This window comes from Cydia strobilella, chromosome 20 (assembly GCF_947568885.1).
Source record: "Cydia strobilella chromosome 20, ilCydStro3.1, whole genome shotgun sequence".
In the NCBI taxonomy this organism is placed as follows: Eukaryota; Metazoa; Arthropoda; class Insecta; order Lepidoptera; family Tortricidae; genus Cydia; species Cydia strobilella.
In genome coordinates, this window is record NC_086060.1 from 1,646,942 (window position 1) to 1,672,280 (window position 25,339).

At 37.6% G+C, this 25,339-nt stretch overlaps 3 protein-coding genes across 7 annotated transcripts in view; 2 read left to right on the forward strand and 1 right to left on the reverse strand.

The window, feature by feature from the left end:
• The window catches only part of LOC134750485 (ABC transporter G family member 23), a 137,708-nt gene extending 135,342 nt beyond the window's left edge, over positions 1-2,366 (forward strand). For all 3 annotated transcript variants that reach the window (XM_063685661.1, XM_063685660.1, XM_063685662.1), the window contains one exon: positions 561-2,366. In XM_063685661.1, the coding sequence (XP_063541731.1) occupies positions 561-883 (323 nt within the window). In that variant the 3' untranslated portion in view covers positions 884-2,366. The remainder of the gene's footprint in view (positions 1-560) is intronic.
• A 1,633-nt stretch (positions 2,367-3,999) lies between these two features.
• LOC134750739 (uncharacterized) lies at positions 4,000-10,590 on the reverse strand. The gene is made up of 8 exons (XM_063685980.1): positions 9,283-10,590; positions 8,805-8,934; positions 8,165-8,378; positions 6,902-7,080; positions 6,333-6,388; positions 5,960-6,230; positions 5,554-5,628; positions 4,000-4,119 (listed from the first exon to the last, which is right to left on the reverse strand). Exons 1-8 carry the CDS (start codon positions 10,491-10,493, stop codon positions 4,057-4,059), a joined length of 2,199 nt encoding a protein of 732 aa, XP_063542050.1. The 5' UTR covers positions 10,494-10,590; the 3' UTR covers positions 4,000-4,056.
• An 846-nt stretch (positions 10,591-11,436) lies between these two features.
• LOC134750496 (cylicin-1-like) overlaps positions 11,437-25,339 on the forward strand; it is a 32,048-nt gene continuing 18,145 nt past the window's right edge. For all 3 annotated transcript variants that reach the window (XM_063685677.1, XM_063685679.1, XM_063685678.1), the window contains exon 1: positions 11,437-11,567. The gene's annotated coding sequence lies outside the window, so the exon portion shown is untranslated. The remainder of the gene's footprint in view (positions 11,568-25,339) is intronic.

Consider the following 25,339-nt stretch of genomic DNA (forward strand, 5'->3'; position numbering starts at 1 on the left):
ATACTTCTACCTGTTTACAGTCTAGGAGAATATGTTTTGTTGTTTCTTCTTCTTCTTCCATGCACGCTCTGCACATGGAGCTGTCAGTAATCGCGTAAAATAAGTTTTAAATTTACCTCCGACGTTTTTCGAGGCCGGCGTTGTCCCCGTGGTTTCGGAGAAAACTGGCCAATCATCGACATCTTCTAGGAACGCAAGTTTTACGAACTACCCGCCCTCGGTGTTGTCTTGGGTTGTCTCGGGTTAGCCGGTCTTCTCCGAGACCACGGGCAACGCCGTCCTCGAAACGTCTGAAGTAAATTTAAAACTTATTTTACGCGATTATCTAAGTCCCGTCGATGTGAATAATAATGAATAAAAATCGTGGAAGTTTAAATCGGCATAATTATCTGTTCTTTCTCCATTCTTCCCCTTCTCTCTTTCTTTATTTATATCTTGAAAATGTATGAAGCAGTTCTTGTGTTCCTTTTAAAACTGCTCGTCACAAACAGCCAAGTCAAATGATGTCAGAAATGTAATGATTGTCAAAATAACTTATTTACACTGATGTTTATTTACAGGTCTCTGCGGAATGTGCTTCGGTTTCGTAATCTCGGCCGCCTGCGAGCTCGAGCGGAACGCGATCCAACTCGCCCTGGGCTCCTTCTACCCCACCCTCCTCCTCTCCGGCGTCATCTGGCCCATCGAGGGCATGCCCTGGATCCTCCGCTACGTGTCACTCTGCCTGCCCCTGACCTTGGCCACGACGTCCCTCAGATCCATTCTTACTAGAGGCTGGCCTTTAGCGGACCCTGAGGTCTACATGGGCTTCGTGTCGACCCTGATTTGGATCGCGATGTTCTTAGTGGTCACGCTGACGATATTGAGATTTAAGAGGGGTTAAGATTAAGGAGGGTCGTAGGGGATGGAATTTGTGAAAAAGCTGTGAGAATTATTTTCAAGCTGTCTGTTTTCTTTGGTGTGTAAAGCTTACCTATATCCACTTAGTTCTAGCGTTAAAATTAATGTATGATTATGCTTTATCACACCATTTTAATGGGGAGAAATCTCATCTTTTTTCTGATTCTAAAGTGATACCATTATTCCCCTGGTGGGACATGGTGATTTTTCCTTTTTTTTTACTGAAGCTACTATGACTTCTACAGTTCTAAACACTATTATCCCACTGAAAACTCGTTAGGCAGCTAAACAGTACAGAAAGTTGTCTAAATTTTTGATTATGATTCTTAAGCTGTTTTTCGCTAATTTTGTCCCCTGTCTAACGTCCCCTGGTTATGCTCAGTAGTCACAAAGGTGTAGGGAGTGTGGGTTCCGTCCTGCCATGTTCCGCCCGGCCTCATACAGACGTTTTAAATTTGATTAAACTGTCATATAATTTAGGTTTTGACATTTCTATTTGACAATTTTTAAAGACTTCCGTGGTTTAAGCTTAGGTTTAGTTTTTCAAACGTTTGTATGGTGTCTTAAGATGCTTTTACACTGGTATAACGCACAATTTTTAAGTGTGCGACGTATGAACACTACATTATTGCCAGCTTAAATGTTATGTTTTGTGTTGTATATCTAATGTAAAAGTACCTTTACTTTCTTGCTGAGCGGGTTATATTTGCTCAATCTGAACAAACTGACTTAGTCCATAGCGAATGACTGTTAGTCAAATGTAAATATTAGTATTGTATTTATAATTTATCGATAAGTACGTAGGTACTCTAGGTTTTCGGGAATGTTAGCAATAATAAGTTAGTCTCGCTTGAAGGGTTTAAGCTTCCTTCAAACGATCGGGCCGATGGTGAAATGGACGATCGTGTAGAGGGGGCATTACGGGCTTACTAAGAACTTCTGTTGATACCTGATTAAAAGTTACCAATAGCATAAGATGGTGCCATAGACATAGTGATTGTACCCCAATTGGAACTATTTATTCTTGCTTTTTAACATGCCGCCATGCGCCATCTTTGACACATAAAAAAAACAGTTTAAAATTTGACATGGACAATGATAGCTTTACAGTGTGAATTATAATTGTAATCTTAGTTTTAGTTGTACAGTAAGATAGTTTAACATTTTGTATTGACTTGGATGCCGACGTGTCAACTAAAAGAAAAAAAAAAACATTAAAAAATTTCATTTGGTTTTGACAGTTGAGACGTCAGCCGCCATTTCTTAGCAGGTTTTGACAGTTGTGTGGTGTTGCATGTGTAGAAAATTCTAGGTTTTTTTTTTAAATGTGAAACGGTTTAGGTTAAGCGCTTGTTTTGTACCGGCTTCATGACTAGAATAGACGTGTTAAGTGGCAGACTGTGATTATTTTTGCTAACATTGACATTTTTGTAATGATTAAATATATAACTGTACCGTACCAAACACACTGGTTGTTTGTTTTTATTCCTTTCCAATTGGTTACAAAGCTGGCTTAAAGTCTGACCAGGAATATATGATCACGCGCCATGTTGCCGAATTTCACTGAAACTAATTTTTTCATACTATACTGAACTGTCACCCTATATATGAGAATGAACAGCGCCCTCTTGACAATGATCATATATTCCTGGTCAGGCTTTACCAGTAAATATGTAGAATAAACCACTTATAAGAAGATATAGTTGGTCAAACTAAATTGTCAGTAAATAAGAACAAAAAACTACTCATATTTTTCTTTTGGGTGCCTATACTAGTCTAAGACAAAGAGTATGATTCTCTCTGTCTATGTTTGAAATGAGACAGTCCTTTGACAAACTATATGTATAGGTAGTAATGTTTATTCAATGAAAAATAACTGGTAAAGAGATATTTTTGTCGATAACACTAGACCCTACTCATGGTGTTGTTCCTGCCGGTGAATAAGGTTGCCAGAGCTCAACGAGGGGTGATGAAGGTGCGGAGTGTTAGGGTCGGCAACGCGCATGTAACACCTCTGGACTGGAGTTGCAGGCGTGATTGACAAAATGAAATATCGACCTGTCTGTTAGTTGGTCAAACCAAATTGTCAGTAAATAAGAACAAAAAAAACTATACTCATCCTTTTCTTTTGGGTGCTAGTACTATTGTAAGACAAAGATAGTATGATTCTCTCTGTTTATGTTTGAAATGAGACGGTCCTTGAACAAACTATAATATGTAGAATGTTACCTCTCTGCCACCAGAAGCTTCCCTCGAAGCGATCAGAGACCGGCCCGCTATCCCTTACAGAGGGTTTTGTAAGGGTTTGGCATAAGGCTTAACTCACCATACCCTTTGCCAGACGAAACCCTTCCATTTTGCTTTTGAAGCCCTTTATAAAGCTTACCCATTTGAGTAATCGGTAGCCCAATACCCTTACAAAACCTTTATCATCCGCTCACCAACACCTTGCATATCGCTTATAAGGGTTCGGCACAGACAGTCCCCTATGCAGAGGATGCATGGAGACAGAAGAAACAGCCTCTCACGTGGTGCTGGAGTGCAGCGGAGTGGCCCCATACAGGGCAAAACATCTCGGATCCCCGAGAGACCTCCCCGAGGTCCTACTCAACATCAAAGGTTTGATAGGTTTCCTCGAGGAGCTGGGCTGGCAGGACTAGCCCACCCCCATGTCACGCAAAATAGGCGCCAGTCGTCGAGTTGCGGAAAATCGCCCGAACTACAATACAATACAATACAATACAAGGGTTCGGCTTATAAAGGGCTTCCCATATAAGCGTACTAAACTGATTTATAATTAAATTCCAATAATCTAACCTCACTTTTTCTCTTTTCCGTATGTTTTAAGAAACTAGACAAAGCTAGAAGGATATATCTATATTTATTTTAAATGCTAGAGTATGCAAAAGGGGAATTTGAGTTTACTTCTTTACATATTTTCCATTATTACGAAAGAAAGAAAAAAGGATCTGAGTGAGGTTAGTTTTTTGGAATTTAATTACAAATCAGATAATTAAAATCGTCTAACTTGTTCTAGAGCACACATTACTTCGAATCCGAGCGATCGTCGGCGGCAGCAAAAAACAAAAACATTAAATAAAAGGGAACAATTTTATTGACACAACATATAATCGAATCACATGACTTAGTTTAAAATTATTTCGTTAAAATCTCGCTTAGAGCCTTTTTCTTCTTCTGGCCCTTGTCAAACTTGCGTTTCTGTGAACAAAATAAGGAATAAATAAATAAAATAAATATTATAAGGACGTTTTTACACAATATGTGCCATTCTCAATCAAAAGGGTACTTATTGTCGGTTGTCAATAAAGCGCTATTTCCATATAGCTTTAATTTGAAATCAACCATCGACAAGCGGCAATGTGGTACCTTTTGGTTGAAAACGTCACATATATTGATTTAAACTAACACAATTTTCACTCATACTTTTAAAACTAACACGGGGCATAGGGCCGGTTGTAAGAAACCGTCTGTCACCGTTTTACCGTTCGCTAAATTTTATTGTATGGAATGTTTCATAGTTCTCTGTTGCTTGACGTTAATCAGTCTGTTAATTGTGGTTGGTGCAACTGGCCCTTAATCGCGTAAAAACTTACGTTTATTTACCCGCGCATCAAGATGTTGGTACAATTCCTCGCCAGTCTGCCTGTGACCAAGAACGTAACGTCACGTTCGAAACGTCGGGCCATAAATAAACGTAAGTTTTTACGCGATTAAGTCCCGTGTTAGTTTTAAAAGTATTTTTACACAAATTGACTAAGTCCCACGGTAAGCTTAAGAAAGCTCGTGATGTGGGTACTCAGACAATTTGTTATTACTTAGGTAATAATAGGCCAATCAATTTCAATTTTCCTGTATTGTAACTTTTGATTACGGCTCCTACCATTAAAGCCAATTTGAAGTTTTAGATACTTATTCGACGCAGAATTTAATCCTCTTTAATATTGAAATTAATGACATTTCAATCGGACGTACCGTTTTCGAGCTACAAACAAAAAACTGAAAAAAGAGCTAAATTTCGCAGTTATTTTTTTCCACAACTCCATGGAGCTAACTCGGATTATACTAATAATAGAACCAAACGAAGGTATTAAGACAATTTCGACAAATGGAATCTTAAGCGTTGCGAGGGTTTCAAGGCACGAGGATTAAACTAATTTTGCCACAGCGCGAAACAAAATTTTACACCACACCAACACAAGGAAAATATTAACTGTAAAATATAGTTAGTCAAGCAATCTTGTCAGTAGAAAAAGGCGGCAAATTTAATAACATGGTAACATTAGGAACTATTAAATTTAGGCGCGAAGGGATATCGTCACACAGAACATTTGAATTTCGCGCCTTTTTCTACTGAAGTGATTTGCTTGACCAACTATATATAACAAAAACAAAGAAAATCAATTCAAAATCAATGTTATTAAATATTTATCACTCAAAATCATCATTTGAAAGTCAATTCTACCAGCCCACATAAGAAAACAACTCAAAATTTTCATTTGATTACTTTGCCCCTCTTGTGGATTAAATGCAACTTTCTTATCAGTTTTTGAACAATCAAGAGAGCCTTTAAAAAAAAATTATTACGCCGAGAGTGGCATGAGCAAATGACAAAACAAGGTAAATAATGTGTACCTTCTTCTTCTCAGCCGTCATGCCCACAAACTCCTTCCTGGTTTTTTTCTCTCTCGGCTGGTCGTCAGCGCCCTCCTGAAAATATACATACAATAATTTATTTATTTAAATATGGCCAAAATGTCATAGTAAATTTTGTAGTCACAGTAAATTCACTGCCATCTATGACATCGACACACGATTAAAACTAAAAATATAAATGATGAAATTTTTCTTTTATTTGTATTTATTATTTTTATATGATTTTGACCCATGTTCTTTCACTGATGTGTGTTAAAATTGTTAAATAACAAACGAAACCGTCAACGCCATCTAGCCTTTTGTTTATCATATTAGGGTATGAGGCGTTAAAATCATTTGAGAAAATTCATACTATAAGAATAAGTATAAAAGAGATAACATATACCTGACTCTTTCTCTTATGCAGCAACCTTCTATGAGCCCCATCCGGCTTATCACCATCATTCTGTCTTCCAAAACTATTTCCACCCCTTCCTTGGAAATTCCCCCCCTTTTGGAAATTCCCACCTCTGTTTTGGAAATTCCCTCTATTCCCTTGGACATTCCCACCCCTGTTTCCCTGGAATTTTCCTGGATTTCGACCTTGGTTGAATTTGCCTGCTACTTGGTTTCTTTGCCTGTCGCCTTGACTGATTTTCTTTCCTTGAAAGCCCGGCCTGTAAAAAATGAAAAACATGTTATTTGTGACTTTCCATATGTGCACCGTAAAAGAGTACTTAAAGCTTTTCTTTTTGAAGTTGTTATATTTAAAAACTTACAACTCTATAACTAGAGTTTTCGGGATACTTCTATTGTAGAATATTTTATTCGCTACCTACATTAATACCAAAATAAGTTAATAAAAATGCCTAAAAGTTACATTTTTTGCTCTGAAGTACCTAAATTTTCGCCGAGGTAAAAAAATAAAGCCTGTCTGAACTTTGTTTTAGCCGTAAATGTAAATATCGTTGGTCAAGCAAATCTTGTCAGTAGAAAAAGGCGGAAAATTTTAAAAAATGTAGGCGCGAAGGGATATTTTTCTACTGACACGATTTGCTTGACCAACTATAGTAATATTACAAAATGTATGTTAGCTAACCTGGTATTAGTAATGCAGTATCTGTAGCACCTAAATAATAAACTAGTGGCTCTGTGAGCTGTAGACTTCGCGAGCATAACTTAAACCTACGCCATTTTGAAAAAAAGAAACAAAAACTCAATCAACAAAAAAATTCTATATATTTAATCATCGAACCTGCTTACAAAATTTCAAGAGAATCGATTAAGAATTGCGACCTGTAGAGAACATCCTGACATATAAAAGATTTTTGCCGAAGCTGAAACAGACCTTATCCCCTAGTATTAAGGTTGAAACTTGCCTGTTATTCCCCTTCTGTGCCTGTCGCTGTGTGACCTGCGTGCATCTCTTGACTCGCATGATTCTGTTTTTGATTGTCAGATCTTCATCTGTCAAAGCGAGTGCTAGTTCCACACCGTCTCGCGAAGTGAAATTGACGTAGCCGAAACCTGCCATAAAACAAGATAATTTTCATCGGGGTCCCTGTGTTTGACATAATTATTGAAAGTCATAATGTAACGATAAAATAAACATATTTTATCTTACAACTCATATTTAAAACTAAATACATTTCGGGGAGTGCGCACAGGAACTGCACGACCTGATCCCACCTTCCCCTTTCCATCATCGGACATCCAGGCGCGGGGAGCGAATGCACCCGTTCGTGGTCCACATTCTATTTGTTTGGACGAAACGTTTTGCCTCCTCCTTTTTGGTACGGACGGCTAAGGAATGGAATGCGCTCCCGCCGAGACGTAGGAGTCATGTTACTAACTCATACCCAGTAGGTTCTAAGTGTATTATTAAAAGTTTTTATTTTCAAAAAACTAACGTTTACTTTCAAAAAATGCCGGACGGACGTACCTTCGATGGCTTACCAGTCAAAAAATGACAATATGGCGGACAATTGTCAGAAATGTCCCGTATTTAAGAATAATTTCTTTGCAAGTGTGATGAAAAACATTGTGTGTAACTCCGGGGCTAAACACGTTGCAAACTAGGGTCTATAATTCACTCCAGCCTGCGGCGGCCGTGAATCTACATATAGACCTTGATAGCAACATTTTACTTCTGTCCTCTGTCCCTATACTGTTAACTCGCTATGTTTAATTTTGCTAACTGCGACACAAACTCACCTTTCCCAGCATTGGTCTCTTTATCCCTCACTATCCTAACTGACTCTATTTCCCCACATTTATCGAACTTCTCTCTTAGCCCCTCGTCTTTCAAAGCGAAGGGTATGTTGCCCACAAACACAGTGTCATTGGTCATGTTCTGTCCCTATACTGTAAATTCATTTAATTTTCCATTTTCCAAACTGCGACACAAACTCATTTTTCCCAGCATTGGTCTTCTTGTCCCTCACTATTCTAACCGACTCAATTTCCCACAATTGTCGAACTTCTCCCTCAGCCCTTCGTCTTCCAAAGCGAAGGGTATGTTGCCCACAAACACAGTGTCATTGGTCATGTTCTGTCCCTATACTGTAAATTCATTTAATTTTCCACTTTCCAAACTGCGACACAAACTCACCTTTCCCAGCATTGGTCTTCTTGTCCCTCACTATCCTAACCGACTCAATTTCCCCACATTTGTCGAACTTCTCTCTCAGCCCCTCGTCTTCCAAAGCGAAGGGTATGTTGCCCACGAACACGGAGTGTCTCGGGTCGTGCTCGGCGCCGGTGCTGCCGCTGCGGGTCACGCGGAGGTGGTTGTTGTTTAGGACTGTGTTGTTTTCTGCTAGCGCCTGAAAATATGTAAAAAAATAATTTTACTGATTTAAAAGAGCAAAAAATCTGTAACAATATGTCAAAATTTATTGACTTTTAACTCCCTAAGACACTGCACAGCTGCTAAAACGCCGCGTTTCTAACGCTGAATTGTAAGATTACGCAAAAAAATTGTTTTGTGTGTACTAGCATCCTGTTAGGTCTTATAGCTTGACCGTAAGCGAACATAAACCTGTGACATGCCTGTTATATTTTCGATTTATTTGTGACTTTTTATGCCATTCGATTAAATAAAATAACTAAGTGGTAGCATGTGGTGACGCACGTATGGTGGTCGTCAACGGGGGCTGTGAACGGGGGCGTGAACAGTGGCGGTCCTCCATCCACCATGCCAACCTTAATGCCCTATAAGGGGTTAAAGGCAAACCTCAAACTAAACTTACTTGTTCAACACACTGTGGGTCAGAGAACTTGACATAGACATTGACGGTGGTCCTCTCCGGATGCAGCTCCTGCTTGATCACAGCCAGTTTTGGGGTCACACTGGGGTCTTTCACTGGGACTGTGCGTATCCTGAAATGGTTAGTTGAAATTATTAATAATGCATGTATACTTAGAATGGTTAAAAATTCTCATTTATATTTTCATTGATAGCTACATTAAAAAGTTGTTTTATATATTACTTCAAATACGATTTTATAAAAATAAAATGATATTATTAAGTATTTACCAAATATAGCATAGTAAAGAATTTAAAATAGGCCCAGAAAACCTCAAAAACACTAAAAAAAAATTCAATAAAAAAATCGGGTATTAAGTATTTTCTTAGTACAAATGTTAGGCTTGTCTTTATGTCATGCATGAGTTTGCCTTTTACAGCAGGACATAGGTATATTATTTTAATAAATTAAAAAATCTCACCTAACACTTTCAATCTGTCCGTATTTACTAAAAATCTTCTTAATCTCCTTTTTACACTTCTTACTAAACGGCACATTGCCTACAAACAATGTCCTCTTAATTTCTTCCACTGTATTTATCTCTCTTACTTTCTCTGTCTCTTGACTTTCCACTTTCTCTTTTTTCTTTGGCGAAGAAGTATCTTCTTCATCAGAACTCGGTTCTTCCGGTTCGGCTGACTTTTCAAGGACTTCTTTATTATTTTCCTCGGTTTCGGATTCAATTTCGTTGTCAGATTCATGCTCAGAATCTGAATCTTTGTCGGTTATGGCATTTGGATTCACTTTTATTTTTTTATTTTTGGGTTTACTCTCATTTTGTTCTGTATCAGTTTGTTGTTTCTTGCGTTTTTTATTCTTCTTTTTGGGACTGCCTGCTTCAGATTCAATGTGTTCACTATTTACATCATTTACAGTATTCTCGCTTTCTTCTGGTTCTGTGTTTTGTGCTTTATTTTTATTCTTCTTCTTTTTTTTCAGAGTTTTAACACTTTCTGCATCTTCATTTGTAGTTTCAGTATTGTTTACATTTTCTTTATTTTGGTTTTTACCCTTTTTCGGTGACTGAATGACATTTTGACTAACCTCTAAAATTGAATTTACTTTCTTTTTATTTTTCTTCGGTGTTGCTTCAGACTGATTTGTTTCTATACATTCAGTGACACTTTGACTCTCTGCAATAGAGTTGCGTTTCTTTTTGTTCTTTTTAGGCGTCAATTCATTAGAACTAACAATATCTCCAACCGAATTATTCATATCACCGTTTACAGCCTTTTTCTTAGGCGATGGTGATTCCCGTTGCTTAGCATCGGGTGTTTTAGCTGCTTTAGAATTATTTTTAGGGCTAACAGTAGCTTCTAACTCACCTTTTAGGTGTTTCTTCACTTTATCAGCCTTAGGGCTGCTAGTACTTGTATTACCTTCGTTTTCGTTGGTTATATCTAAATCTGGGTTCTGGAATATTCTCTTAGGACTCTTCTTTACCATAGCCTTCTTTTTCTGTACCGAGGGCGACAGGAATATAGATCTATCGTCAACTAATTCGCTTTTAGGTGTTACGTTCGGTGAAGGCATATGCTTTATCGGAGTTAAAGCTTTTTTGGAGAGTTTAGGTCGGTTTGGTGTAACATTACCGGCTATTAAAGCAGCCACATTGCCTACAACGTAATCCATCGTCGTTGTGTACCATTTAATACAATGCTTTTGGCTAAAACTTTGAAATATTCACAAAACTACTACCACATGGCTGTAAGTTTGACAGTTTTGACAATAGACCTGCCAAACGATTGACAGCAGATTAATGTTGCCACTTTTTAAATGTATTTTCCCCGGATCCCGACTAACAAAAGTAAAAGTAAAAAAATAATAATATTTACCCTGCTAAGGTAAAGAGAAGAAGGTTTAATAGTACAAAAAAACTATACTCATCCTTTTCTTTTGGGTGCTAGTACTAGTGTAAGACAAAGATAGTATTATTCTCTCAGTCTATGTTTGAAATGAGACATTGCTTTGATAAACTATATATGATATACGTGAGTAGTTATTTTTTTGAGTTATATTCCTTTGTGTATCCTATTGGTATACTTGTGAGAGAGGTGACAAAACTACCTTTATAAAACTAGCTTTGATAAAAACAGCTTGGAGTCACAATATGAATTATAAGATTTATAAGTCAATCAGATGTGAGTCAGTGAATCACGGATGTGATTCACATCCAATCAGATGATTGACTTATAAATTCATATTGTATATTCGCTGCCGCCTACTTTCTTTCTTATTCGTTTCATTTCTTTTTAGTTAATTTTTTGGATTCAGGCCTTCAGGGTAATATAAAATAAATTACTCCCATATTTCGTGTAAATATTGTTACTCTGGCAATTATTAGTGTTGCCAGTCTAAAATTTGTAACTAAATAACTTCTAAACGTTAAATTTTAATTTGAATAGATTTATAGATTAACACTTGTTAACACTGTTTTATAAATTAAAAGCTCTTAAACTATTTTGAAATATATAAAATATTAAGAAATAGAATAATCACTTTTGTCAAGAAGTTGTCAATCGGTCGTAGAAATATTTATGGCAAATTGGCAATTGGCAACATTTACTTACTGTTTCGTTGAACGATGCGGTTAGAAGACGCTTTCTCGAAAATTATTAGTTTTGTTTGATAATTACGCGCCTATTTTGGTGATAACAATTTCAGTGTTATAACAATTGTGTCAGTGGATTGTTTACAGTAAAAAACGTGAGTATTTTATTGTTTTTTACTAATTTACGACAATAAAACTATCGTACGCCATTGCCGCCGCCCGCCATTCCTTCAATTATGTTTTTATCCAATTAATTCGTTGTAGTTGGCCGTTATTGTTTCAAGACACTAGTTAAATCTTATTTAACATTATATTCTCGTAAATTTCATGTCAATAAATACTATTTCAGTGTTATACGAGATTATATAGGTTAGGTATATCTAAGAATTGAAATCTAAACATTCACTCGTGTTACGGGAGTTAGCAGTGCTAAAATGTATTTGAAACTCGATACTAAAGTCAACTTTGTAGTTTTTTGCTTGTGGTGCACTTATTTCAGCTTATATACTATATTATACCGATACAAACGGCATGGTTTCTAAAATCTGTAGCAATAGAACTAGGAAGTAATTAATTTTAGAGTAGTTGGTTTTTTTTACGGTTTTGTTTGCGGCCTTAAGATTCGCGAGCGACGTTGATCCTACTCCAGGATTTAAACACATATTTGTATTTAAATCCTGTGGTAGGATTATGTTAGAGCACTTTTTTTGCTAATATGAATGTGGCTTTGTCTTAATAGTCATTGTTTTTTTCATAAAACAAAGCATCAAAATAAAGGAGTATGAGTGACTTCTAATAGTTATTTGTAATTTACCTACGATACTGTATTTTAGTAGTACATACATTATCATGTTTTATTTAGATTACAGTAAAAAAAGTTAAATAACAATTGCAAAACCATCTAGATTTTAGTAAAGTGTACACTAGTGATTAATAATATAGAACAAAAATAACAAAATAAGTTTCCTAAATAAATTTACTTCCATTAAAATTAAACAGTGGCAAGCATAGATTTTATATTTTAAGCAAAAGAGAATACAATCACATACAATAAACACTAGCGAGCATTAGTTTTTTTTTTTTTTGAGATTAGTGTCCAAATCCGTAATCAGTGCACCTTCAGACAACTCTTTTAAAAACAGACTCGACAAACATTTTATGGACAAAACACAAGTGCAGGATTGATGTGCATGTATCAGCTATCAGTTGCCTGTGCATTCATATAAAATCCATACTAATATTATAAATGCGAAAGTGTCTCTGTCCTCTCCACGTTTAAACCGCTAAACCAATTTAGTTTAAATTTGGCATAGAGTGAGTCTTGGGGAAGGACATAGGGTAGTTTTTATCCCAGAAGTCATCCTTTAAGGGGGTGAAAAGGAGGGGTGGAAGTTTGTAGTCATAATCGATAAAAACTAGATTGGATATAAAATAAGCTACCCAAATTACTCTTCACGCTGACAAAGTCGTGGGCAAAAGCTAGTATAATATAATCCTAAGTGACTTAAGCCCTTTTGTCCAATAGCATAGTAAACTTATCAGTCACTAGTACCTGTTTATGTCACTATGTACATAAAGTACCTGTTTATGTATATAGTGATATAACTGCCTAAAGATTACTATTCACCATTACTTATCATTGGTTCTTGAATACCAGTATTAGTCTGGCCTAAGATTACGCATAGTTTTTACCAATTTAGGGATCAAGTCTGGAGACGGATGAAAATTGTTTTGTGAATGGATTGTATGTTATCTCTTGCAAACTGAGGTGTGATCTTCTTTTCTTAATGAGGTTATCTATGTAATACTCCGAATATTATTTTATGTAATTTACTGATAAATATGACAGGTGTGTAGGCGTTTTATTTTAATATTTTGTTAAGTTGCATATTTTTTGCTCTGGGCCTTTAAAGCTGTGTGTCTCATCTCAACTGGCCTTCGCATGGCCATGGCCATTTTTAGTCCTAGGGTCAATATGTCCCTGTGGAATGTTCATTAGGGTTCCAAAGGGTAAAAACGGGACCCTATTACTAAGACTCTGTTGTCCGTCTGTCTGTCACCAGGCTGTATCTCATGAACCGTGATAGCTAGACAGTTGAAATTTTCATAGATGATGTATTTCTATTGCCGCTATAACAACAAATACTAAAAACAGAATAAAATAAATATTTAAGTGGGGCTCCCATACAACAAACGTGATTTTTTTGCCGTTTTTTGCGTAATGGTACGCAACCCTTCGTGCGCGAGTCCGACTCGCACTTGGCCGGTTTTTATTACCACATTAAACAAGTTTGATGCATCAATTGATCAATGATCAATTGAATCATCAAACATTTATCAGTTAATGGAATGTAGTAGCTTCCAAAGATGGCTGACCATAATTTTATCCTTATGTGTACATATTCCTTAATATCATTTGTCTAATACCTACTTAATTCTAAATTACATTAATCCAAATACTTCACAAATACCTTTACAAAACATAACACCACAAACTTATCACAAATTAAAGCTCAACCTTAAACCAGACAACATAAAGTCCACATTCGTCTACACACTTTACAAATCCTTTGTTAAGAGACTAGACACACTTCAGTGGTTTTCACGCATCAAGTAAGAAGGGCCTGGCCAGTTCTTGTCGCATACAAACAGGTTAACCTGAGTCACAGATTAAGTAATAGTATTATCATACAGAACTGCCACTCACCGGCCCGCCCCGACTCGAATTACCTCGCCCCGCGACACCAGATTGACGGCCGTTTGCCGGCCGCTCAGTACTATTTAACTATTTTTAAGCAACTTACTCACACAATGACGCGTGTACAGATGTGCCGTTCACACATAGAAACGCAAGTGATTGTTGATGGATAGCGTGTCCGCCCTGTGCCCGAGTACGCATAACGTCGAGATCGAAACCCTCTGGTTTATAAGTCAAGAATAGTAAAGATATATATTATTGATGGAAAACCTCGAATGATGGAGAGTTACAAGTTACTATTTGACTATAAAATAAAACTATGAAAACGGATTATATCGCGTATATTGAGTTTATAATACATCCCGACGTTACGAACCCTTTACAGCGTTCGTGGTCAACGGGTGACTGAGGAAAAACTACAAAGTGCAAAATACCCATATACAAAAATCATCATAATCCATAAACTTTAAGGCTGGTTGTACATGCAAAATCGGTTCGCAACTGACTATCAGTCCACCGGACGATATCGGCCTGTCAGTTAGAACAAAAAATTGACAGTTCCGAACAACTGACAGGCCGATATCGTCCGGCGGACTGATGATGGTCCGTGCCTTTTTAAATAAGACGTGTAGAAATAGAAACGCGAATAAGCCAACATAATACGTACTCTATCTATTATTAGATACTTTTAGGACTTGATTTTACTAATTATTATCCTCCTTCTTCTTCCTCGCGTCGCGTTATCCCGGCATTTTGCCACGGCTCCTGGGAGCCTGCGGTCCGCTTGACAACTAATCCTAAGAATTGACGTAGGCACTAGTTTTTACGAAAGCGACTGCCATCTGACCTTCCAACCCACTAATACTAACTTACTAATTATTATGTTTGTACGAATTATTCATTTCTTCTTCGACCTAGCGTTTTCCCGTCCTAGCGCCAGGGTCCGCTTTCCCGCTCAATCTTCTCCACTTTGCCCGGTCTTCGGCATCCTCACTCCTCAGGTGTGAGATTGTTCTCTTCCATGTCCGCCATCACGCCTTCAAATAAATATTAGTATAAAATATTTTTCGCCAAACTGTAGTTGAAAGTTGAATTTTACTTTTGTATTGAGATTAATAGGTATAGGTATATCTATTTGACGACCGGTCTGGCCTAGTGGGTAGTGACCCTGCCTGTGAAGCCGATGGTCCTGGGTTCGAATCCCGGTAAGGGCATTTATTTGTGTGATGAGCACAGATATTTGCTCCTGAGTCATGGGTGTTTTCTATGTATTTAAGTATTTATATATTATATATATCGTTGTCTGAGTACCCATAACACAAGCCTCCTTGGGCTTACCGTGGGACTTAGTCAATCTGTGTAAGAATGTCCTATAATTTATTTATTTATTATCTATCAGTACCAACTTAGAGCCAAGTAAGTAACACAAAAGCATAAAACGTCAGTTTCCTTATGACTCTGAAACTAGTATTTCAGTAGGCACATCTCGTTAGATTTCTCTACAAAGGTCCGCAAGGGTCAAACAACTCATACATTAAACATACCATAGACTTGCAAATATCTGCCCACTTTGTAAATTGGCAAACTCTTTTGAAAAGGCTTACGTAGGTATCGTCATAGAGTAACTTATACTAGAGCGGTACTGTCATAGTAAATTTTGTAACCCCAGTAAATTCACTGCCATCTGTTGACACACTTTAAAACCAAAAATGAAGATTTATAAAAATACGATAGAATGTATTTAAATATAGATAAATGATTTTTTTATTTGCATTATTTATTTTTATGATTTTGACCCATGTTCTTTCACTGATATGCGTTAAAATTGTTAAATAACAAACGAAACCGTCAACGCCATCTATACGACTGTAGGCCAAAACTAGTAGCGCCCTCTGAACGAGAATCAAATTTTCTTGATTTTCGAGGCACGTTTTTTCCTTAGACTGTATCCGTCTATTACGGAGTTATATCTATCTTTGGTATCGTAAATACTTACAATACAAATGTACAAGTTGCTGAAAGATTTTTTATCATATAGTAAGGGTGAAATTGGGCATATTACTGCAATGTTCTGCCACAGAGTGCAGCACTAGCCTTTTTAGTAAACCATAGAGTAACTTATACATACTGTACCTTTAACAGGTTTTTGACAAGTTTTCCGAGATAATAAAATATGACATTTATGCATTAAGGCGGTTTGACGCATCAATCTACCGGGAAACGCGAATCAGAAATTTCGCTATCTGCCTCTTTATCGCTCGAATATGCAAGAGTGACAGAGATGTTAGATATCGAAATTTCAATTTCTTGTTTCGCGATAGACTCTCAGGTTGTGCTAGTGGCGCCACCTACGCAGAGTTTCGCGTAATATTCCCTATTGCGCTGCCTTATAGTCCTATTTTACCTCATTCTACAATGACTAATATTTTACTAATAATTTTTTCATTTCATTGCTATTGGTTTACCAACCACGTACTGTCAATACGGCACGTTTTTAATGTTTGAATAGCGTGGCCTGCGTGTGCGTGGCTAGCATGATCCTTCCTCCCTCATACCACTGTCCCATTGTTTTGCCAATTCTACCTTTGTCACACTGTTAAAGGCCAGTTCAGTGTCCAGACGTAACAATATTCGCCCTGTCTGAAGCAAAAACAATACAAAAGGTAATCACGGTCCATATCCCGGTCAATATAAGTCTAGTGAAACTAACCGTGAATCATTCAAAACTCACTATTAGGTAGGTTATTTCATCTTGAAAACACAGCTCTTTGCCTGGCCCTCTTATCTTATCTTATAGTTTCGGGGGCCCTTACGGATACACTTCGACCCATAGGGATCTTTTGTGCAGTTACCCCCTAGGAAAGATCCGTCCGCTACTCAAGAGCCTTCCCCACAATTTCCATATGCCGGATGATGGACCTTATGGGTAGCTTTTTGAATTCCTTTGGTACCAGGTAGCCTGTTCCAAAGTCCTTCATCCTTTGTCTGGCGAGGGCGTGACATTCACACATAAGGTGTTCTATTGTCTCTTCCTCTTCGCCACACATACGACAATCGGTGTTGTCAGCGTGCCCCATCTTGGCCAGGATTCCCTTGACCCCGTAATGGCCAGTAAACACCCCCGTTATTATTTGGAGTTGCCGTTTGCTAAGTTTCCAAAGCTTTTTGCTCCAACCAGAGTCTACCCCTTGTATAAAGAGCTTTGAGTGCTTTAGACCCGCCAGACTGTCCCATTCTTCCTGGTGTTTGGTCTTAGTAAGGTCTTTGATAGCCGTTGTGATGGTTCCCTGTGAGAGCCCCACGAATGGTTCCGGACCTATAAGGTTGTTTGCAGATCCGGCTCTGGCAAGTTCATCTGCATTTTCATTGCCCATGAATCCCTCGTGCCCTGGGATCCACACCAGTTGCACTTTGTTTTGCCTTCCAAGCTTGTTCAGAGCTTGGATGCCATTGTATACCAGTCTAGAGTCCACTCTAGGCGCCTTGAGCGCTTTGAGTGCAGCTTGACTGTCGCTGAGAATATAAATATTCTTCCCTTGGGTTTGCCTAACTATATTCTCATGTGCACAGGCAATTACCTAGTCGGCTCATAAGTTCTGTCACTGGCCTTTAAAATTTAAATTTGGAACTCCTAAAACAAAAACCGTTCTGCATTTGAATTTCGAATCTTTATTAAATATTTGAGTAGTATAATTTTGCAATTTTCTGTTTCCTTCAACATGGAGTGGACGCTTAAAGATAGCCGTACCGCAATAATTGCACTATATCGTTGTGGTCACTCGCCGACTAAAATTTTTAAGCTACTTGAAAATTTAAAATTCTCTCTAAGATTTGTGTATCGTACCATAGAAAGATACAGTGAGGTCTCTAGTTTAAATGACAAGAAAAGAAGCGGTCGTCCGCGTACAGCTAGGACTCCAGCGGTTGTACAAGCAATTAGGGCACGCATTGCCAGAAATCCCGCTAGGAAACAAAAAGTTATGGCCCTCCAGATGGGTTTGAGCAAAAACACGGTGAAAAGAGTGCTTAATCAAGACCTGAGACTTCGTGCTTATAAACGAAAAACTGGCCATCTTCTCAATGGTCGGCTTAAAGCTTTAAGGCTTAAAAGATCTAAAGCTTTATTGAAGAAGTACGCTAAAAATAAGCACCGTTGTATACTGTTTTCGGACGAGAAAATTTTTGACATAGAAGAAAACTGTAATAAACAAAATGATAGAGTGTACGCTCGCAATAGTAAAGAAGCGTCTAATAGCATTCCCCGTATTCAAAGAGGTCATCACCCTTCATCTGTGATGGTTTGGCTGGGAGTTTCTTATGCGGGCGTCACTAGTATGCATTTTTGTGAGAAAGGAGTAAAAACTAGTGCCAAAGTGTACCAAGACACGGTGTTGACTAATATTGTGAAACCACTATCCCAAACGATGTTTCTAAACCAGCATTGGGTTTTCCAGCAGGACTCTGCTCCAGCCCATAAGGCAAAGTCTACACAAGCCTGGCTCGCCTCCAATAAAATCGACTTTATACGGCATGAAGATTGGTCCTCCTCTAGCCCAGATCTTAATCCTTTAGACTATAAAATATGGCAGTATTTAGAGGAAAAGGTGTGCTCAAAACCAATAAGTGGCCAATATCGACATGAAAGTGGTGCGTGAATCCATTGACGACTGGCCACGAAGACTTCAAGCCTGTGTAGATAATTATGGCGGTCATTTTGAATAAATGTTATACATTTAGATTCTCTAGTTTATAAGCTTTCAAACGCTGTACAAATTATACGGAATAAACTTAAACTTTTGATTTTATTTGATACTATGTATATGACAGAACTTATGAGCCGACTAGGTATAGCGTATGTCTCGGCTTGGAAGACAGTGGCGTAATTGCCCATGCTTATGCTACTACTAAAGTCATTTGCATAAATGCCTGCCCCAGTACCAGAATCTGTCTTGGACCCGTCTGTGTACCATATGATGTCATTTTCATCAGACGTTGCCTGGCCCTCAGAAAATGGTTGCATTTCCGACTTGTGGTTTTGTTATCTGTTTGGAACAATGATATTATATTTCGGCGCATATTATTGTACCTAATATAATTAATAGATTTTTAGCTACCTAACTAGTACTACATTTATTTTCGTTTTAAATTTCTCAATCTCAGTCACTCTAATACAACAAGAGCATTAAGGGGCCCACTGACTATCAGTTCGCCGGACGATATCGGCCTCTCAGTTAAGGGGCCCACTGACTATCAGTCCGCCGGACGATATCGGCCTGTCAGTTGTTCGGAACTGTCAAAAGTTTTGTTCTAACTGACAGGCCGATATCGTCCGGCGGACTGATAGTTAGTGGGCTCCATTAGAAATGCAAGTCGGCAATCTTATTAGTACTTAAAACACATTGTATAGAGAGTTTTTTCTATAATGGAGGCATGTCAGTGCGTATTCTGTCACCATTTATTTATTAAAATAAATAGGTCTTATTCCATATAAATACTATTTAATAAACTTATGTAATGGTAAAACGTAATAGTGGTTAAGGAAGGAAAAAGTGTTTACTATGTGCTAATAGGATTGCTTGATCAACACACATATACAAACATTTATTTCTAAAATCATGGTTCATATTAATTCACATAATAATTAAAACAATAAAATTAAAAATACGATTTTAATTCGTTATAAAAAATATTTTAAGGAGTCACGGGCCAAACAAAATACTTTTCACTCTTGTCTTGTTTACTCTTATCGTTCCGTCAGTTTGCCGCTGTCTCTGTCACATTTTGCAAGAAAGAACGGGAAAGATCATGCGCGCCAAGTGTCAATTTTGATCGAATTTAGTCGATTTTTATTTACCTACAATATCGAAATTCGAGAGCTATGAAATTATTACTTAAGTTAAGATTGTTTTTCTTCTTTTTTTATTTATAGTATCACATAATAAATAACTGAGTAAAGTTGGATTAAAAGTTCGAGTTAGAGATTACTTTGGGAATTAATTGTATCGAGCGAAGTGTCATAATTCGTGTATCGGAAGCTATGATATTAAAGATAATATAGTCAAGAACTACATATATTTTTTCCACGTCTACGAATATCAACGCCTCTTAGAAAAACAGGATCATATAAGGAGATTTTTCGCCTTCTGGCTCAGGGAACCGCCTTATCTCATTTTCCTAAAAACATGAGTAATTTGTGCCCTTAAATGAACATATTATCTCTACAAAAAATATAACGAACGCAACCATACTAATAAGATAAGATGATGAAGATAATAAAAAGTATAAAAACACGTGTAGGTATTGGTCGCTTGACATGTCACTAATTGTCGCCTGTCATTTCATTACGCGTGACATTGGTATTGTGTCATGACTCATGATGTTGTAATCGTGATCTGTCAAAATGAACTATAGAACTATGGTCGCCATGAGATATATCGGAGCGGCCGAGGTGTTCACAATATCTGAACACGCAGTCCTTGACAATAGAGCCGTGTTCAGATATTTGTGAGCACCTTGGCCGCTCGGATATATCTGATGGCGACTGTACTTGTTTTTGTGGGTAGCAATAATGGGAGCTACAGAATAGTATAAAAAACATACTCCTTAGATATTATGGTAGGAAAAAAACCGGACAAGTGGGAGTTGGACTCGCCCACTGAGGACGGTTCCGTACAAATTTTATTGAATTTTTTCACAAATTTATATTTTGCACATTTTCCCCTGTAGTGTAAGACGATATTACTTGCCAAATTTCATAGTTCTAGGTCAACGAGAAGTACCCTATCAATTTTGATTCCCTTGAGAGTGTCGAAATATACGTTTTATGCGCCATAAAACAAGCCGTATCTTTTTTTTACGTTAACTTAGAAGTTTTTTTTTTTTCACAGTATATTGTTTCAATTTCAACTCAATACCTCCACGCGTTCCCGAAATAAAGGGTCTTGACAGACACAGACAGACAGACACACGGACGGACGGACAACGAAGTGATCCTATAAGGGTTACGTTTTTTTCTTTTTAGGTACGGAATCCTAAAAACAACACATAAAGACACAGGCCAGAGCAACTACAGTCGAAGGTAAAAATATCGATCCGGACAAATGGCTCTAAAATATGTGAACACGACTTTATTGTCTGAGGTGTAAGAGCGTACATATATTTTTGAAACTGGGAATGTATATATATTTATGCCCTTGACTGTACATCACTATGCATCCCACTTTCATCACAACATTGAAACCACTGAAATGAGTGCACAAAACGATTACAGATCAAACTCTAACTAGGCTTAGAATAGAATAGAATAGTTTTTATTCGTAAACACACAGACAATAGACATACATTTAAAGAACATAGTGAAAATAAAGTGTCACGAAATGGCTCCATCTCAGCATGCTGCTGGCGACTTCCAGCGCTGATCTTCCGATGAGACCATCAAGTGAGAATCACAGTTAACAGTGAGTGAGTGTGAGTTAGTATGCACATGCATCGACTTGGAAACGACAATTCATACCTATGATACAGGTATGTCAGGTATCCCATAGGAGCGCCACTCTCGACTCACTTGGCATGTAAACTTACCGTGTTTTGACTCTAGAGTTTGATATTCTAATAAATCAACTACATCGCTCGAACAAATGTACCGTATCCCTGCACGGTATCGCTCTCCCTTAGATAAAAGCCACTATTAATGAAAGAGCTATTGTTGAGAGCACAGTGCACTGACCCGAGACATTTTAACTGATCATATGTGGTATTTTCTATAAAAAGGGACCTTATTGTCGATGGCCCTTACGCCATTATAAACGATGCTCCGATATAAATACAATGCCGCGCGACGCTGTGCGGCGTAAGTGCCATCGACAATAAGGTCCATTTTCATATAAAATGCCCCATATTATTGTAGATATTATAAAAATAAAAAGATATTTATTCGTGACGATCACAACACAAGTACGAACATGTACAGACAACAACAGCAAGAAAAGAAGAGATCATCAAGTGTGCATCACGAAATAGACCCAACTCAGCATAATGCTAGCTATAAAGCCAGCGCTGGTCTTCCGTGAGCCCATTCGGTGATGCCACGACAGATAACACACAAAGATACATATTAAAACATTACAAAGATACACACAAAGAATACCTAATTATATACAAACATATTAACCAAACCAAAAAGAAATACATGAAGAGCACAAACAAAAGTAAAAAAACAAGTATACAAGAAAAAAAAGGTTCTAGGCCATGGGAAATCGAGTCGGATCAAACTAACGCTTTGAAATAGTCCTTATCAACCGGCAATGTAATACTTGCTTGAAAACGTCTAATTATCTCCCTAAAATAAACGTCATTAATGAAAGAGCTATGAGCTATGTTGAGAGCAAAGTGCAGTGACCCGCAGCCCAACCGAGTCTATGACGAATTACTAGAATGGATGCCTTTGTCGTCGTTGATGTTTGATATATTATCTATCTTTAATTCTTATCTACATATAGTTAGATAAGAATTAAAGATATGCATGTTGGTGATTGATTAGGAGGCTGATATTACGGCACATAGTAGATAGTACTACGCACAGAAATGTCACTGTGACATCACGAATGATGTCTCTCCCTAACGCAGCGTACTACATAGGCGAACAACACGCGAACGCGAAGCGAAGCGATGCGGCGCGGGGTGAAACAATCCTTTGATACCTATAGAAGTAGCCTACGTGGGCGATCTCGTTGCGAACGCGAACGCCGTGGGCCCGCCGCGCCGCTTCGCTTTGCGTTCGCGAGTTGTTCGCTTATGTAAAGGGGCCCACTGATTATCAGTCCGCCGGACGATATCGGCCTATCAGTTGTTCGGAACTGTCAAATTTTTGTTCTAACTGACAGGCCTATATCGTCCGGCGGACTGATAGTCAGTGGGCCCCTTAAGACGACGCTGCGTTACGTTGCGTTCTCTTCCTCACTTCATTTACTTCTCGGAGCAGTCGGAAACCGATTGAGTGACACACTGTTGACGGTTGTTTAAAACCTAATAAAGTAAAACCATCATCGCATCATCATTATCATCAATCATCATATAAACTACTAAAGAAATTTTTACTAAAGAAAAAAAAACAATTAGTAGTTTTATTTTTGGATATAAAAAGCAGCAGTATCTTTTCACGGCAAAAAAGGGACAACAAGTAAAATGACTTGCTTGTTTTGACGATGACTGTAACTTTGGATTTTTTGACAGTCATGTTAAATGCAACAGATAAATGGTTTCATAACAAGTTCTTTAATTACTTGAACTTGATATCCAAAAGTTTTTTGTAATTTAATACTATGCTATATTAAATGTGTAATGGTTTTGGCCATACAAAAGGTCATTATGGTGAAAGAATACACACTTTCCAAAATAAAATATTTCTCTCAAGCTACAAAAGTTATTCTAAAACTGGGCTCTCTATATGTCAAAACAGCCATCCATCTGCCTGTCATGCTAACAGTTATCCCTCCCAACTCCTAGCTGTATAAGAATGTGGCTGCGAGTTTATCAGACGTACTATTCTTGGATTGACAGATCTTTTACGTTTTGTTCCCAAATTGCTTCTATTTTCGTAACACATTCGTATCTTTGCGGTAAACAGTTGAATGTCACGGTCGTCTCTAATATCAAAGTTATAATTGGTCTAGAGTTCCGATTTTGTACTTCGTTATTTTAGCATTAGAAAGAAGGTAAACGATCATGACGTATTTTTATTAAAAAACACTTGAAAAGTAAATCACAGCACGTATGTGACAATTATAAATCATAATATATACAATCTATTACATTATTTTGATTTCATCATTAATATAAACTAATTTTTACAAAGCGTTTTTCAATAATTTACAATAATAAGACACGTCAAGATAGTTTACCTTTTTTCTAATGCTAAAAAACCGGACAAGTGCGACAGTCGGGACTCGCCCACCGAGGGTTCCGTATTTTTTAGTATTTGTTGTTATAGCGGCAACAGAAATACATCATCTGTGAAAATTTCAGCTCGGGACAGACAGACGGACAGTGGAGTCTTATTAATAGGGTCCCGTTTTTACCCTTGGGTTACGGGACCCTAAACAACCGGACTTGTTGGAGTTGGACTCGCTCACCGAGGGTTCCGTACTTTCGCTTCGTTTAGGATTCAAAGTACGCCCTCGCAGTAAATATGTAGGTAATTTTGCTCCCTTGTGACACAATCTACTATTACAAATAAATTATTTCTTACTCTTTTAACTAACTTACTCTACGGAGTTCACACTTGAATAGTTAATCCAATTGCCAAGTTCATTCTCAAGAGCTCCGCCGCACTCGAGAAATCTCGATTTCTAATAGGCCTAAGCCTACTTACAGCTTGACAACTTGTCTTCCGTACGCGTTTCTATTTATATGCTCATAATACTATAGCCCTTGGCGATAATGTGCTTGCAGCTGTGTGTGGTACAAATCGTAAAGAGCAAGCGGGCCTATCAGTGGAGTTATCTCATCAGCGATTTTGCTTGACAAGTCTTGTCGTGAGCTTTTATATGATTTTGACTGACTTATTAAGGCCTGTGAAATGCCTTTTGGTAACAGTTTTAGCGAAAACAAATAGCGACATAACCGATATGATTCGTTATGATTCGGTCAAATAGTGTTTTTTAAAAACAAATTATAGCCAGCTTGAAATGAATGTGGTATACCTTTGAGTATAGTGCTTTACGCACACTAGTGTCCCATCCCCTCCCCCTGACGCAACCCCCCTTTTAGCACGAAATATGTCCCGGTTGACAGTTTATTATAATTTTTTGGGGAAAGTATACAATATAGGAAAAAGTGTCAATAAAAGTGATAATCCTTATTAAATTCTTAATAAAAAGGTTATTTTTTTTAATATAATGCACCATATTAATGTTATAGCTAGATGAACTTCGACAAAACCGTTTTACCGTTGAACAAGCTGGTTCTCCCCATACGATCTGTCAGTACTATCACATACTATGTTATATTGAACTTCAACAAGTTAATACATGAATATGATTTGTACTTTCATGCTGGCTATAATTTGTTTGTCTTCCCCGTACATGACAACATAACTTGACTGAATCATTACATATTAGGGACGTATGATTTTCATTTGTCATCCACTTCAGAATCTTCAGGAGAGAGCAAAATTAAACATAAAATCAAAAGTACACCGTATATATTCACCGACAACCGGTATACCAAATC

Excerpts from the sequence above, each read along its gene's own strand:
- LOC134750739 (XM_063685980.1), bottom strand. The coding sequence starts at position 10,493 with ATGGATTACGTTGTAGGCAATGTGGCTGCTTTAATAGCCGGTAATGTT. Across the intron at positions 8,379-8,804 it reads ACCCACAGTGTGTTGAACAA|GCGCTAGCAGAAAACAACAC; the intron begins GTAAGTTTAGTT and ends ACATATTTTCAG. Across the intron at positions 4,120-5,553 it reads TGACGGCTGAGAAGAAGAAG|AAACGCAAGTTTGACAAGGG; the intron begins GTACACATTATT and ends TTTTGTTCACAG.